At 34.6% G+C, this 16,843-nt stretch overlaps 2 protein-coding genes across 8 annotated transcripts in view; both read left to right on the top strand.

Annotated features, from left to right (window-relative positions):
* Positions 1-10,687, top strand: rcn2 (reticulocalbin 2). 2 transcript variants are annotated; one of them, NM_001030263.2, is given in 8 exon segments: positions 1-69; positions 394-521; positions 608-710; positions 5,953-6,149; positions 6,261-6,374; positions 6,458-6,551; positions 9,155-9,297; positions 9,402-10,687. In NM_001030263.2, coding segments are annotated over 8 exon segments (969 nt in total). In that variant the 5' UTR covers positions 1-23; the 3' UTR covers positions 9,546-10,687.
* Positions 10,688-10,850: 163 nt separating this feature from the next.
* Positions 10,851-16,843, top strand: part of pstpip1a (proline-serine-threonine phosphatase interacting protein 1a) — a 33,007-nt gene continuing 27,014 nt past the window's right edge. For 4 of the 6 annotated variants that reach the window (XR_015514419.1, XR_015514418.1, XR_015514420.1 and 1 more), the window contains exon 1: positions 14,332-14,600. Coding sequence is in view for 2 of the 6 variants with exons in the window: in XM_087292557.1 (XP_087148683.1) it covers positions 14,568-14,600 (33 nt within the window). In the remaining 4 variants the exon portion in view is untranslated. 6 annotated transcript variants of the gene reach the window in all.

The following is a 16,843-nucleotide window of genomic DNA, read 5'->3' as shown; positions in this document are numbered from 1 at the left end:
CCAGAAGATGACCGATGTGCACCATGGCAACAAGCTCAGCTGAAAACTTAAGCAATCCACCTTTCAAAAGTAAGAGTTTTGCTCCTTAAACACATTTAATTAGCTATTCTTGCAGTTGCCTAAAGTAAACAGACAATTAGCTGTTAGCTTTACGCTATTTGGACGTGTTTCGTGCATTTTCAATTCAGAAACATTCGTAGTCTTCCCACAACAGCAGATTAGCAAATAATCGACATTCCCTAAAAGGAAAGATGGATGTGTTATGGATATGTGAATTGTTTTTATAGACTGCACTTACCGTCAGTATCGTTAACATGAAAATGTGTAATAATTATCACAAGAGGGCTCTCGGGGTCATCGTTTTAACGTTTGCTTTGTGTTTGTGTTCATCAGGTTTAAAGATCAGATACACCTTTCTCTTATTGCTGGTGGCTTATGTATCAGGAGCTGTTGGAAACAGAGAGGATCATGTGTTCAAACATAACCATGAACATAATGCAAATACATTCCTTGGCTCTGAGGTACAGTACCATCTCTCTATGATTCTTCATAACTTTATATTAAGTGATACAGTTTAATTTACAAGCTGCCTATTACTGACTTTCAGGACAAAGATGAAATACAGAAACTCAGTCCATCTGAGCAGCGCAAGCGGCTGGTGGAGATAGTGAAGAAGATTGACACCAACTCTGATAAATATCTGACTCCAGGTCAGTTCTGCAATCTGCATCACTTGATATGTTTATTCACACATACACATGAAACATGCCTGATCTGTGCTTTCAAGTTTTACTTCAATGTTTTTTTTTTTTAAATATATTTTAATTTTCCACTTATCACAGTTGCATTTATTTAGTCAAAAATGCAGTGTTACTGATTGCAATTTAAAATGTGTGTATGTATATATACAGTGCTCAGCATAACTGAGTTCACCCTATTTTGAAAATAATTTTTTTTTCTCCATTTCTTAGTGAATATAGGCAATGTATTTTGGTGCATTTAAACCAAACAAATTTATTAAAAAGACATTTTTATTAAAATAATATTTTAGTCACCAAACATATTTAGAAATTGAAAGATAATACAATTAAATTCAAGCTAAATATTGCAAAAAAAAAATACAACCTACAAAATTTCAAGGAAAAAAAAAATTCTTCTCTTGATTTTTCTTTTTAAATTTGTGTTTAATTTTTTTCTGTAACATACATTAGGCTGTACTTGTTTTTGGACCGTGATTGTAAGTTAATCTGCGCTGATTGGACCGATGACAGCCTGTTGGGATTGGTCGACAGCGTTCAGCGCAAGACAAATACCCAGTGCTAGACAAATGCCCAGCGCGAGACAAATGCCCAGCGCGAGACAAATGCCCAGCGCGAGACAAATGCCCAGCGCGAGACAACTGCCCAGCGTTAGACAAATGCCCAGCGTTAGACAAATGCCCAGCGTTAGACAAATGCCCAGCGCAAGACAAATGCCCAGCGCAAGACAAATGCCCAGCGCAAGACAAATGCCCAGCGCAAGACAAATGCCCAGCGCGGTTTGTCAAGCCCCCGGCGGACGGGCCTGTGCGATAACCCCGTGACCATCATAACCCCCTGCACGGGAAGTATAAACGGCACTTAGTGAAAATGAAACCGATATCATGCACATCATTTACTGAGCTTGATTTCCGTGACTGAGCTTTTCTGCCTTCTCAGCTGTAACTTAGATAATTTGTATTTGCAAATATTGCTGTGGCACCTCTTGCGTGAAGTGTTATATGTTCTCAGGGCTTACCTGTATTCTGCTTTGCCCAAAGATCCCATCCCCTGCCACGCGGTTAGTTTAGTTTAGTTTAGTTTATTTATATAGCACATTTTTTACAACCCAAAGTGCTGAACACAATCAATACTAAAAATAAAATTTACATCACATAAATAACAATTAAAACATAAGGCAAACCCCTCAACATTAAAAAGGCTCAAATACTAAAGAACAAAGATGGTGTTTCAAACATTTAAAAACATTTAAAAAGCTTTTTAAAAACAGGTAGAGTTGGAGCATGTCTGATGTGGGGCGGAAGTCCGTTCCAGAGTTTTGGGGCGACAACAGCAAAAGCCCGATCCCCACTTTGCTTACACCGGGACCTTGGCATAGATAGAATAAATTCATCAGAAGCCCTTAATGACCTACCAGGTTTGTATACATGTAGCAGGTCTGATAAGTAAGATGGTGCCAGATTGTTTAAGGATTTAAAAACAAAGATTAATAGTTTAAAATCAATTCTTGACCTAACAGGCAGCCAGCCCAGAGAGGAAAGAACTGGGGATATGTGCTCGAACTTGCCAGTCCCTGTCAGAAGTCTCGCAGCCGCATTTTGTACTAATTGCAATCTGTTTAGGGCATTTTGACTAATACCCACATACAGAGAATTGCAATAGTCAAGTCTTCCCAAAATAAAAGCATGGATCACCTTCTCAAGGTCATTTAAAGAGAGAAACGACTTTACTTTTGCCACAAGTCGTAAATGAAAAAAACTGGATTTAACAACTGTATTTACTTGTTTGTTAAATTTCAGATCACTGTCGAATTGAAATCCTAAGTTTCTAACAACCTAATAAGCTCACCAAAACCTGATAAATGCAGAGGGTTAGGATTGCCAAACCAGACCAGCTCAGTTTTTTCTTCATTGAAATTTAAAAAATTTGACGAAAGCCAGCTCTTAACCTCGACTAGACATCTCATAAGGGAGTCAAGCCCCTTTTTATCCCTACTTTTAAAAGGGACATAAATCACGTGTACAACTGGATAGGGGGCGGTACGTGATGGAATAATCGTTTATCTCGATTAATGGATTTTCATAATCGTTAAAAGCCAAAATCGAAATCGAATTTCGTTTTATTGCATAGCCCTAACTGTAAGCGTGTAGACCGCTGAATCAATTATTTCCCCTCACACTTCCAATAATATTCAGGTAAGCACAGCGTCTTTTTGACTTATGACTTCAGGATCTGTTTGTCTTCGCGGCTGTGTTAGTGGGCGGGGCGCAGGTTTAATTTTTCCCGGGTTTGCGCCCATAACAACTATGTTTCGTAGTCACGTCACGCCGAAACGGCTAAAGACTTGTTATGAAGATGATTCATTCTAACCACTATGAGTCGACTCTTATTTTTTTAGATGAATCAATAGTTTTAAAAACTGTCCACTTTCAGATTTAAGTCTTAGCTGGATATTCATCTTCACTTAGATCTGTGTTACACACTACATGGAAGCTCATTTTTCAGACTCATAACCGAGTCGACACCTGCGATCAGAATCACCTTGATTAAGAGCCATTTTGGTTTCTGACCAAAGGTCAGACCACATTTGTTGCAGTACAGAACAGGAAGTGGATGTCTTGAGGCTTTTGCCCTCATGATTGATTCATCATCAATTATTTGGACTCACTATCCTGATCAAGTTAGCTTAAGATGAATGGGTAACTGATCTTAAGAAACCTTTTCTTGACAAAGAGCTTATGTTTGACCTCAGAAAATGGGGTATTCAACTCCCATGCAAGACAGAAAATTGACAGACTTTGGTCATAAACAGAAAACTCAAATCCTTTATAAAATTTGAAAATCTCACCAAACATTAAAGTTCATCAAATCATCCTTAAAACAACGATAGCGTACTTTTAACAAATGTCATTTTATTGCTCTATTGTTTGACTTCTGAATCCTGTATATGTTAACGATGCATTAATCATGCGTAACCATTACACTTTGATTTATCACAAATGTACCCTTATGTGTATGTTATTTGAGATGAATGAGTGAAACCCTTTCCCTTTCTTTCATTTCTTTATATTATAGATATGTAAAATGTATTATGTTTGTATTATAAATGTATGCCTAACACTATATTTCTAAGCACCATGGCTCATGTAAGTGAGTCACACCAAAACTGCATATGCTGACATGGGTCACACAGATCCGTGGACAATGCCTAACTGATCCTGTTCTATCAGGGAACGGAAACATTGATGGTTAAAACCAATCACCCCAAAACTCTAGTCTAGTCCAGTCCAACAGTGAAGCAACCACCAGCAGCAACTGTTGAGGAGTTGAGATGCTCCGCTTCCAGGAGAACTCTTTTCCAGGTCCATTCCAGCCAGACATGGACACTAAAGTGGGATGAGCCCAGCCTGAAACTCAAACTCCCCATCTTCCGTTTACTCTTCTTTTGTTTTCCATCGAGTTAAGAAAGTTAGGTTGCGCCATGAAACCAGTCAACACGACTGCAGTTTTTCCCATCTCAAACTTAAACTACCGGACTTCACTTCATAAGCAGCCTCAGATACGTCCCTTCAACGACCAACCAACCACCAGCAAACTCACGTGGGAATCCAGCTCCACAGAGGGATTTCACCACATCACAAAGAAACGCAACTACATCCCCAGATCCATTGCTGAACTAGCAATGTTAAGTGATAAATTACTCAGTCTGAAACACTTGGTTAGGTTTTACATCACATCTCTCCTAAACTCTTCTTTTTCTTTTATTACTTGTCTGAAACCGATATGAATATGTGTGCGTATGAGTGCTCGTTTTAGTTTTGTTTGTAGTCAATAAAATCTTTTTTGTATTTAAAGGAAAGTGGCCTGTGTATATTTATGAATCTACCGGCTTATACCTAGATCTTGTTAACGTGCTTAAGTATTAAAGTGTTTTTACTTTTTCGAATAGCAATATTCGTTTTGAGTTGACAGCACTCTGTTCAAATGAGCGCCGGTGTTACGGTGTAACTGGTGACCATGTTAATTGGTGTTCGTTTCCAGATGTAACCTATTCACGATTGCAGATTTGCAGATTCGTCACTTTTACACAGCAACAATACTTGCCCATACCAAATAAAGATTCTTATTACTTGGTGTCAGTGTCATTGTAAACATTATTGATTTTGATATTTGTTTAGCAGAAAATTATATAACCAAAATTAATCTAAAAAAAAAAAAAAATTTACGTCATCAACGGGATTCGAACTCGTGTAGTCAAAAGGTTTAGCATGAGTATTAATCAGTGTAATCTAACTGAGCTATTCAGGACTACATATGAAATGGTCTTTTTTAATATCTTTATTAGTCAAAATATGCTTTGCCGTGGTTGTGGACTCATGTTAATTTGTTTCCATAGGCAAATGTAATATGTTGTTTCCATGTACTCGCGTTACCATGTTTATACAAACTCTCCTGCTAATATTTTCTCACAATAACTCTGGATGACAAAACTATATTTCATCAGTTGGTCAAACCATGTTTTTTCATAGTTGTAGACTCATGTTAACCTGTGCATTTGGACTTGTGTCAAATCCTGCTAGATTTGACATCATGCTGTTTTGTTTACTGCAGTAACCAAGGCAACACCATTATTTCTGCAGTTCTATAGGTGTCAACCTGCTAAATTAGCTAGACGTGATAGATTTTTATTCAGTGTATAAATATTGTTTTAGTCTTAGATTAGTTTCTTACATTAATATTTAGTAAATGTAGTGTAAGTTAAAATCTCACCATGTGTTTCCGGTTGAAACCTAAAGTGGTTTTAAGGTTTTAAAATGTATGGAAGAGTCTTATAAAAGGTCTTAAAAGGAATTGAATTTCACTCTCTGTTTCCTGTATATACTCTGAAAATAAAACAGATTATTGCCGTTTTATTATAAAATTAAAATTTAGTTAGTAAAATTTGTTAAATACACCCCATTTTTTTCTAATATTATTATTAATAATAATAATAATAATGGGCCACATTCTTATTTTTTAATAGTATAGTTTAATGATGATTTTTGTTAAAATAATTATATTGCTCAAAATAATAAATATATTGCAATACCACCAATGTACTGTAAAATAAATATATGAATAAAAAAATAACTGTTATTAATATTGTGTGTTCTAACAGCAACAACAACAAAAACCTTTTATGCATCTTTTCTAGAGGAGATCACAGTATGGATACAGAGGGTGTACAGAAAATATGCGCTGGACGATGCTGAGGAACGCTTTCCAGAGTTTGACTCCAACAATGATGGCTTGGTATCTTGGGATGAATATAATATGGTCATGCACGGTCATACTGTGGAAGTGGATGGAGACGCTGTACTTGAAGACCCAGAGGAAGAATCTCTCAGATTTGTATGTTAAATTATATCTTAAAATCATTTCAGTGTGGAAAAGCACTGAAAGCTTTTTTAATTTAATTAATTTATTTATTTATTTAATATTATAAATCTAATTCACTCATAGCTCCATGCAAAGGAAAAAAGACGTTTTGACTTTGCCAACATGGATGGATCAGCTGGTCTGAATCTAACAGAGTTCCTTGCATTTACTCATCCATCTGAGGTGGACCACATGGCTGTAGGTGTAAATTAGCATTAGAGTAAATCATAAATATGAGTACAGATGAAATATTTATGCATGTGTGTTTGCATCTTCTCCAGGATTTTGCCATTGAAGATGTGCTTTCTGAATATGACTTGGATAAAGATGGATTCATCAGCTTGAGTGAATTCATTGGAGATCTCAGAACAAATGGTATAAATATCATGTGATCAATAGTAATCAATGTAGTAAATCATTATACTGCTAATTTCGATTTGATTGGATAGTTTGATTGCAGGTATTGAGGTAATTAAAAAAAAGATTCCCAATATTCTCGTTTTGTACTTACTCTTCAAAAATATATTTGGTAACAAGTAAATGGCTAATATAAATTTTCACAAAACTGTCTAACCAATAGTACTAATAATATTATAGTAAAAAGGAAATATTACACTCACTTTAAACACTACACATGAATTTAGGGATGAGAAATGCCTATTCATTTAGAGAAGTGTTTAACAGTAATACATTTATGGTTGACGGTATTAATAAATGATTAATGAAATTGAGCATGCACAGTTAAATATTGACCAATACTGCTACACAATGAAAATGGTTCCAGTATAATGTGGATTACAGTATAATGTTATATTTTACCCATATTTTACCATTTAGCACTTTGATTCATTAGAAATTTATAGACATCTTTCATTTAGCAGACGCTTTTGAAAGTGACTTACAAATGAGAATAAAAGAAACACTTCAAATCACCAGAGAGCAGAAAAATGTAGATTCCAAGTCTAGGTTAGTTTAGCAGTTTTTTAAAATTTATTTTATTTATTAGTTGTAAAGGAGTGTTCGCGAAAAAGTGTCTAATCTACTGCATTTTTGCCCCGCAACAAAAGATGTTAACTTCTAGATGTAACTGAACATATAGTGTTAGGTTCATAAATACTTGGACATCGACACAATTCTAACATTTTTGGCTGTATACACCCACTCAATGCATTTGAAATGACGCAAACAAGATGTGCTTTAACTGCAGACTGTCATGTTTAATTTGAGGGTATTTACATCCAAATCAGGTGAACGGTGTAGGAATTACAACAGTTTGCATATGTGCCTCCCACTTGTTAAGGGTTCAAAAGTAATTGGACAATTGGCTTCCTAAATACTTGACCAAATAGTTATTTCCCTTGTGAAGAAAACACACTTCACAACAGTTGGACAGATTAAGAACACTCTCCAGGAGGTGGGTGTATGTGTGTCAAAGTCAACAATCAAGAGAAAACTACACCAGATAGAATACAGAGGGTTCACCACAAGATGTAAACCATTGGTGAGCTTCAAAAATAGAAATGCCAGACTAGAATTCTAAAAAAAGCCTTCACAGTGCTGGAACAACATCCTATGGACAGGTGAGATCAAGATCAATTTGTACCAGAGTGATTGGAAAAGTGTGGAGAAGGAAAGCAACTGCTCATGATACTAAGCAGTGAAGCATGGTGGTAGTACTGACATGGCGTGGGCATGTATGGCTGTCAATAGAACTGGTTCTCTTGTTTTTATTGATGATGTGACTGCTGACAAAAGCAGCAGGATAAATTGTGACGTATTTCAGGATGGTGCTTCACAGTGCAGATGGAAAATGACCCAAAGCATACTGCAAAAGCAACCAAAGAGGTTTTGAAGGGAAAGAAGTGGAATGTAATGCGAAGGCCAAGTCAAATCACCTGACCAGAATCATCCATTTCACTTGCTGAAGACAAAACTGAAGGAAAAATGCCACAAGAACAAGCAAGAACTAAAGACAGTTGCTGTAGAGACCTGGCAGTGCATCACCAGGAATGAAACCCAGCATCTGGTGAGGTCTATGCTTTTCAAACCTTAGGCTGTAATTGACTGCAAAGGATTTGCAACCAAGTATTTAAAATTGAACATTTGATTTATGATTATTGTTCTGTCCAAGTAGTTTTTAGCCTTAGCAAGTGGGAGGCACATATGCAAACTGTTGTAATTCCTACACCGTTCACCTGATTTGGATGTAAATACCTTCGAATTAAAGCTGACAATGTGCAGTTACAGAATTGAATACAATTTCACCAGATGATTTAAATAGCTTTATTTGGAAAGATTTATTTTTTATCAACTTGGATGATCAAGTCTTTTTCTATGCAGTGCATCTGCATAAATTATAATAAATTACAAACAAAAATAAATAAATAAACAGTGCTTTATGGTTTTCTGGGGAGTCTAACAGTAGTCAATATTATTAGCCCCCTTAAGCTTTTTTTCTGATAGTCTACAGAACAAACCACTGTCATACAATGATTTGGCTAATTAACCTGACTTGCGTAGTTAACCAAATTAACCTAGTTCAGCCTTTAAATTGCACTTCAAGCTGAATACTAGTATCTTAAAAATATGTAGTAAAATATTATGTACTGTCATCTTGTATTGGGGAAAAATATAATGCAGAATGAAAAATATACAAGGGAGCTAATAATTCAGGAGGACTAATAATTCTGAAGGGCTAATATATATCATTTATACATTGTCATTTATTGTCATGTCATAAAGTCTATAGTTTTCTTTGGATGTAGTAAAACACCTACAGATGATAGCTATCATGTATTTGTGGCAGCTGGCGATTAAAGACTTTTGACCTTGCAAATGGCTGTAGAACACCAACATTTACATTGTATTTAGTGGAAAAGTACTACAGCAAAACATCTTTGGAAAAAAGCACCCCAAAAATGAGAGAGAAACATTCAGCAATGATGATGCATGAATAAGTCTGCTTGTGTGTGTTTAAGAGCAGGACGAGCCGTCGCAGTGGGAGATTGAAGAGATGGTGCGCTTTAAAGATCTCTATGACCAGGATCAAGATGGAAAACTCAACAGGGATGAACAGCTGCGCTGGGTCGCTCCAAACAGCTATGGCTCTGCAAGAGAAGAAGTCAGTCAATGTCCCATCAGTCTGCTAATGCACTTTATTTCATCTTTAGCAAATAGAATTCTAATTGTTGTTGTTTTATTTTTTATTTTTGTAAATAAATACAGGCCCTTCATCTAATTAAGGAAATGGACCAAGACGGGGATAATCGGCTCTCAGAGACAGAGATTTTAAAAAACCAAGACACATTCATGCACAGTGAAGTGACAGATTATGGAAGACAGCTTCACGTGCCACATGATGAACTGTAATAGTTTTTTTTTTTATATATATATATATATATATATAAATAGTTCTTATGGTGCCATGAAGAAGGTTTACTTTTAGTGATTATTTTATTTAGTGATTTTTTTTTTGATTTTTAAGTGTTTTTTTTTTTTTTTTTTTAAGAAAACTGGGCCTTTAGTAAAGCGCAAAATGCTAATAAAAGTTGCCGTTAATTTAGACCATGTTAAAGTTGTAATTGTAATTGTTTTGAAAATGCCCCAAATTTTTTGTACCAAAAAAGTTTTCGTTGGCGTTTGTGTTTATGCAAGTAGGACAAGTGTGGTGCTAATCTTCATGGGTGGGAACCTTTAAAGACAGACACTAACTATCATGAACAGTGGTCTATAATTCTCCCATTGTAAATGAGTTAATTTATATGCAATAGTTTCAATAGTCAAACATGGATTGGAATGCCCTGTTCCTGTAATTGGACTTAACCAACCACCATTTACAGTAAATGCATGATCCAATAAGATCCTTCATTTATGATAGGTAATACATGATAAAAAGCATAGTGTTGCAACTCTAGTTACATTGGATTGTTCCTACTTCCCAGAACACACAGTATCATTGCAAATAGTACTGTGGGCACTTTACTTAAGCCAATATAAAACATGAAATTTACATAGTGTAACAGCTCTGGTAACGTTGTATTGTTCCCATTTCTTATCACACACAGTATTGATACAAACAATCTAGAATTGTTTCATTAACTCGCTCCAAACATTGCAATTATTAGACATTACTATTTTTTGTACAAAGTGAAGTTGCGTTTTGACAAACATTTTGCAACTGTTAAAATGACGTTCTGTCTAATTTATCCATTTTGACAAATGATACAAACATAAATCATTACATTATGATGTAAAAGCAAAAGCTGCAAAAGTAATTAGGATAATTTGAACTGTTGTAGACATGTACAGTGCATCCTTTTTCCACATTTTTTATGTTACAGTCTTATTCCAAAATTGATTCAATTAATTTATTTCCTCAAAACTCCACACACAGTATCCTGTAATGGCGTTGTAAAAAAAAAATATATATATATTTATATTTAAAAATATATATATTTTTTTTAAATTGTTGCAAATTTATTAAAAATAAAAAACCTGAAAAATCACATGTACATAAGTATTCACTGCCTTTACTCTGAAGCTCTAAATTGAGCTCAGGCACATTCTGTTTCCACTGATCATTCTTGAGATTATTCAGCACCTTAATTTTAGTGCACCTATGGTAAATTCAGTTGATTGGACATGATTTTAAAAAGCATATACTTGTCTATATAGGGTCCCAGGGTTGACAGTGCATGTCATAGCACAAACCAAGCATGGAGACAAAGGAATTGTGTGTAGACCTACAAGACAGGATTGTCTCAAGGCACAAGGCTGGGGAAGGCTACAGAAAACTTTCTGCTGCGCTGAAAGTTCCAAAGTTCCTAAATACACACCTGCTTCAGAGTGCTTGTGACCTCAGACTGGGGCGATGGTTCATCTTCCAGCAGGACAATGGCCCAAAGCACACCGCAAAAAAATATCAATGGAGTGGCTTCACAACAACTCTGTGAATGTCCTTAAGTGGCACAGCTAGACCCCAGATTTAAATCCTATTGAACATCTCTGGAGAGATCTGAAAATAGCTGTACACTGTCGCTTCCAATCCAAAATGATAGAGATTGAGAGGAATGGGCAAAAAAAAAAAAATTTCCCAAAGACGTGTGCTAAGCCTGTGGCATTATATTCAAAAAGACTTGAGGCTGTAACTGCTGCCAAGGGTGCAATGACAAATTACTGAGCAAAGGCTGTAAATACTTACGTACATGTCCCACCCCTCAGCATTTGTGGTATCTACAAACGCCTGTACTTCCTATACATCTAAGTCTTTTATTCTTTCAAGCATTAACATTGGCTACAAGCACGTGCACACATAGAGCTCAACCTGTGCAGTGCACATGAATTGCCCCCGCTCCACCCATCCCTACGCCCCCATTACCCCCAACCAACAACCCCCACCACCACCACCACCCCGCTCTTCAGTTTGCGACAAGCCCCAACTACCACAGCAACCCATGAGACCTCCTCTGTCTCAAACCGAAATCACTTCAAATGTCTCACAAAATCCCTGCCAAATTTTTTTAGTTTTTAGTACACCAAATTTTGAGTATGTAAAATGTTTCAGCATACCAAAAAGGTTTTGTGCATTTGCAAGTGAGACAAGTGTGGTGCTAATCAACAAGAGAAGGCAAAAATAATGGACCCTACACCAAACTAGTTAAGCAATGCAGCTGTTTATTGCTGGTACACACAGCTGATATCAATTATCACAGTAAAAGGTCGATAATCATGAATAATGGATGCTTTTCACATGTTTAAGGGTCATTAGCATCTTTAGTCTTTGAAAGTTTTTAATATTTAGATTTTTTTTTAAACGTATGAACATTTATATGTATTTACATATGCATTGTTTCATCTTTGCTTCAAATTACAAAACCAACACATGTGTCCAAGAATCCCAGATGATGCACACTTATCCCACCTCTGAACTTCCAATGGTTCAGTAAGATACCCTTAACTTTGTTGTAAAAAATTGGATGCTGACCAAAAGTCGGCCAATTAGGTAAGAGAGAAGATTGATCATATGCACTCTCTCTCTCTCCACTAAGTGCACATTATTTCAGATTGCAAAGCAAAATTTTGAAGTATGTAGTGTCAGCATGATTATCTAAAAAAAAGTGTGAAGTTGACCTTAAGGCAAAGGCGTAGATTTGCTATTGACATTGGTGTGGTCAAACATACCTAGAGCGCATTCATTGAACAGCATAAATTCTGTTTCACAGTTTTAAAAACAAGAATAAAAGGTAACACTTCATAATAACTACACACTATGAACCATTTATGAAGAATTAGCAAATATTGAATTAATTATTTGTTAAGCATTAATTCAACATTAATAAACAGTAGTAAGCAGTTTAAAACTGCAGCTACAAATGCTGTATTCTTGACTTAAAACTGGGCCCACCTGGAATCTGCGCGCGCAGAATTCGGCAGATTTTTAGCCCATCATTAATTCTGTTTATTTACTTAAGTAAATATGTGTAAATCTATATTTATTCAGTTTTTTTTTATTAATTTCAGTAATTTTATTGAATAATGTGAAAATGTTGATCTGATTTATGTACAATGCAGTGTGTACAGTATTATTTTCTGTGTTTTACTATATATTATATATATTATATGACACACTTGCTTTATTTACCAAATAAAGTGAATCTAATTGGATTTGCATTTTAAACAATAAATAAAAGTTAAAAAGATATTATTTTTTTTATTTTATATATTAAGGTTTTAGTTATGATACTCCCAAACTAATTCCGCAGAAATCCACAAATTTTTACCAAAATTCTCTGCAGAAATAGCAAAAAACGTCCTCAGATTCTGTCTGGCCCTTTTTATAACCACATTTAAAATGTACCTAATAATTGTACTTTCATAATTTGTTAATGATTTATTTTTCATTATTAAATTAAGTATTGCATTATTTACAAACCAGTTATTTAAGCATAGTTGGTTGTTTTTTAAAAATCATTCAGAATGAGTTAGTAAATGATTAATAAACTATTCAAATCAACATTTATAATTCTTATGATTCAGGCATATACTAATAGTTAATGTGTATGTTAATAAACGCTTTATTAACTCAGCTTTGTTCCGTTTTGTGACCTAATCTAAAGTGAGGACTATTTATGCTTTATAAATCCCTTATAAATGACAATAATAAAAATAACAATCCCTTATAAATTTGACAAACTGTGAATTTAGAGAGATGTGTGATGCAGTTTAACTGCTTTATCCCGATTATTGTTTTTCATTATCATGGAGGCCAAAATTAAAACAAAATTTTGATTAATTGCACAGCCTTGGTTAATAGTATTGCGGTGCACATGTAGATTAAGAATGGACAGAGCAGTACTGTATTTTGAAGTTGATTTAAATTATTGGTAGGGACATTGGTGGATATTGGTGGCCACACGTCCCCGTCTATGCCAATTCTTCGCCCTTGCCTTAAGGTCATGAGGCCCTTTTCATTTGTTTGTTGGTAACAGAGGAGAAACAATCTCTTACATGTTGTAATACTATTGCTATTAATAACTGGCCTAATAATTATAATATATTTCAAATAATTTTAATCATTTTATTTTTATCATTCACATTTTATAATTGGTAAAATATTTATATTAATCATGATGAGTGACACAAATAATTTGCTTAGTACTTGCATTTATTATATATATATATATATATATATATATAAATATAAATATATATATATTATATATATATATATATATATATATATATATATATATATATATATATATATATATATATATATATATATATATTTTTTTTTTTTTTTTTTTTTTTAAATAGATAGCTAGTCACTAACCGCTAGCTGGTGTGGCAGATGTGGTACACTTATCACTGCAGTTATCTATTTAAATAAAGTTTTAACCTGTATTATACTCTTAGATTTACACTAAGCTGTAATTTTTATCCTTTCATCATTTCATCCTGTGCTTCTGTTTGGAGTCAAAAGAAATTTAAACCTGCATGTCTTGCCATGTCTTCATGTAACTGCCACCAGCTTGCTATTTCATAAATGATGTTAAAAGCAATTGAACTCTGTTTAGAATTAGATGGCTTTGTTTCTCTGAGCCTTTTCGACACCTATAAACTGAATCATTACAGTTTCCACAATGCCTGTGTATCAGATGCGTCGCCCTGACTAATATTCAAATGAATGAATATCTGTCAGGCAGATTCTTTGTGGTCACTGAGAGGAGAAAGAGCTTCCTTATTTGAGTCAAACCTCAGCTCCACGGGCTTGCTGCAAAACACTGGTTTCCTGAGTATTGTGTGTTCTTTCTTTCTTTCTTTTTTCCTCATTTCGATTTTTGTTTTCTTTTCACGTCCTTTTCATTCATTCTGCCGTGAACAGGCTTCAGAATGACAGCGTTGCAGTTCAAAGATTACTTTTGGGTGAGTGGAAAAGTTTGAGTTATTTTGACTGACTACACTGAACGTTGTTCGCTAGGGCTGAGATGACTGATGCTAACATCAGTTGAAGAAGTTGATTGTAAATGTGTTTAACTTTACCTAATTCAGCAGCGTCAATGTAAACATGCAGATATTATGTAACTTTTTTGTAAACTGGCAGTTTTATTTACTTTATATAAGGAATTGATTCAAGCTTTGTCTTAAAAATAATGGTGTTTCATTTCAATGCTGGTATCGGCTTTTTATTAGCAGCAAGGTAATAAAGGGATAGTGTTAAAATACACATTAACTCTCTATGTACTCACCCTCAAGTGGTTCCAGTTTCATTGCTTTGTAAAACACAAAAGATATTTTGAAGAAAGCCAAAAACCCGTAAAGACTGACTTCCATAGTAGGAAAAGCAAACAATGTTGAAAGTCAGTGGTAATGGGTTTCAAGCTTTCTTTAAAATATCTCCTTTGGTGTTTAACTAAAAAGAAACAGTAAACCCGTTTGGAAACGCTTGTAAAAAGTTTATACCTTTTTATTTTTAGGTGAACTATCCCTTTAAGATGGAAGACATAATTGACTATAACCTTGAATTCTATTCATAATTAGTTGATATTTGATTTGTGAGATTAAAACACTCTTTGGTGGTTAAGTATGTTTTTTTAGAGATTCATATACTTTGTCACGGAGAAGATCTGTGGGCTTCCTGTTGAGCGGCTGTCTGTGTGTCCGCTGTGCCCTCTTTTTACTTTGATCTGTGTTGTCAGAGCATTTATCTACAAAGCAACTTCTGGGTTGATTTGCATGTCAGCATGCCCTGCTGGTGCAGTCCAGTGTTAGGTGTTAAACACTATGATGTAAATATAGCACTGTTGTTTTCTTCCTGTTGCAAATGTAACAATTGTGAGAGAAACCAAGAGTTCATTTTTAAGCATTATTCCTATTGTTGAGATATCAGCCCAGACAGTTTGGTACCACATATTCATTTTTGCATTCATTTTTCCTTGTTATTAGGAGTTTTTGTCCTGTTCATCTGTGATGCACAAAATTTCAATTTTAGAAACCGTTTCTATTTCCACTCCCTTATTTTTATTCATGAGCAGAAATAGCTTAAATCTAATTTTTAAAGTTTCTTGCTGAATTTGAATCTTGTTTTCAATCCTAGATTTACTAAAAACAAGAAAAGCGCTACATTTTTGGTACATCCCAAAAACCTTTTTAAGAACACACAAATCCTTTTCCATGTTTTCTTTTTCTTTGTTATATGTAGTAGCTTTAATCTCAAGTAAATGTAGCCTAAACCCAGCAAACCCTTATTGGGGTTTATTCTCTTGCTGTTGTTTCATTTCCCTCAGAATGTTATATTTACACTAAAGAGATAGTTGTCTCATTTTCCCATTATTGTAAGTTTTACAATTAAACAAAAACTGTAACATTGCGGCAAAACATGGCAATTATACCTTCAGGTGCAGGTTATGTGCTGTATTCAGTATTGAATGCTACCAATGTGAGTTTGAGTACAGTGTGTGGCATTTATGGCCATACTGGAGTAGCAGCAGCAGATAGTTTACCGCAGACCTTGAAAATAAAATAACAAGTAAACGGTTTGATAATGAAAGTCAGATCTGTGATAACCCAACATCAGTCAACCAACATCTGGCAGGTTGTTTGAAGCAGACAGCAAAATTGCTTGTCGCTGGAATCCTGTAGCATTGAATGCAGTTAGGACACTGAGGCCTTCTGCTGACTTCAAGTAACTTTGCAACATCCATTAGATAAGATTATATGTAAACTTTCTGTTTAAAATCTTCTAACAATTAATCTTGATTAGACATGGGACTATATCCATTTTCAAGGTATACCGCGGTTTGGAAAAGTCAAGGTTTTAAAAACGTCTAACTTTTCTGCAATACCATTTCTAAGGTATGTGTACGATTTTTTTACTTAATTTTTTTTTTTTTTTTTTTAGGACAACAGTATCTCCAGCATAAAAGATATCCAAAGATGCTGTTTTAAATTGTTAAAAAATATATTTAAAAAAATCTGTTTTTGAAATAAATGAAGACAGCAGAAGTTAATAATTCATTTGAATTATTTAGCCTCACATGTTTAGGCTACTGTTCCAATATATTTTAAAATTTTTCTCAAAATAAAATATAATGTGTTTTAAAGGGAAAAACGTTTTTGTTTTTCACCCAGACATTTAAAAAGAATATATTTTAGAGAATTAATCACAA

Source organism: Danio rerio, chromosome 18, assembly GCF_052040795.2.
Source record: "Danio rerio strain M-AB ecotype USA chromosome 18, GRCz13ab, whole genome shotgun sequence".
Classification (NCBI taxonomy): domain Eukaryota; kingdom Metazoa; phylum Chordata; class Actinopteri; order Cypriniformes; family Danionidae; genus Danio; species Danio rerio.
This window is presented reverse-complemented; position numbering and strand designations above follow the sequence as displayed.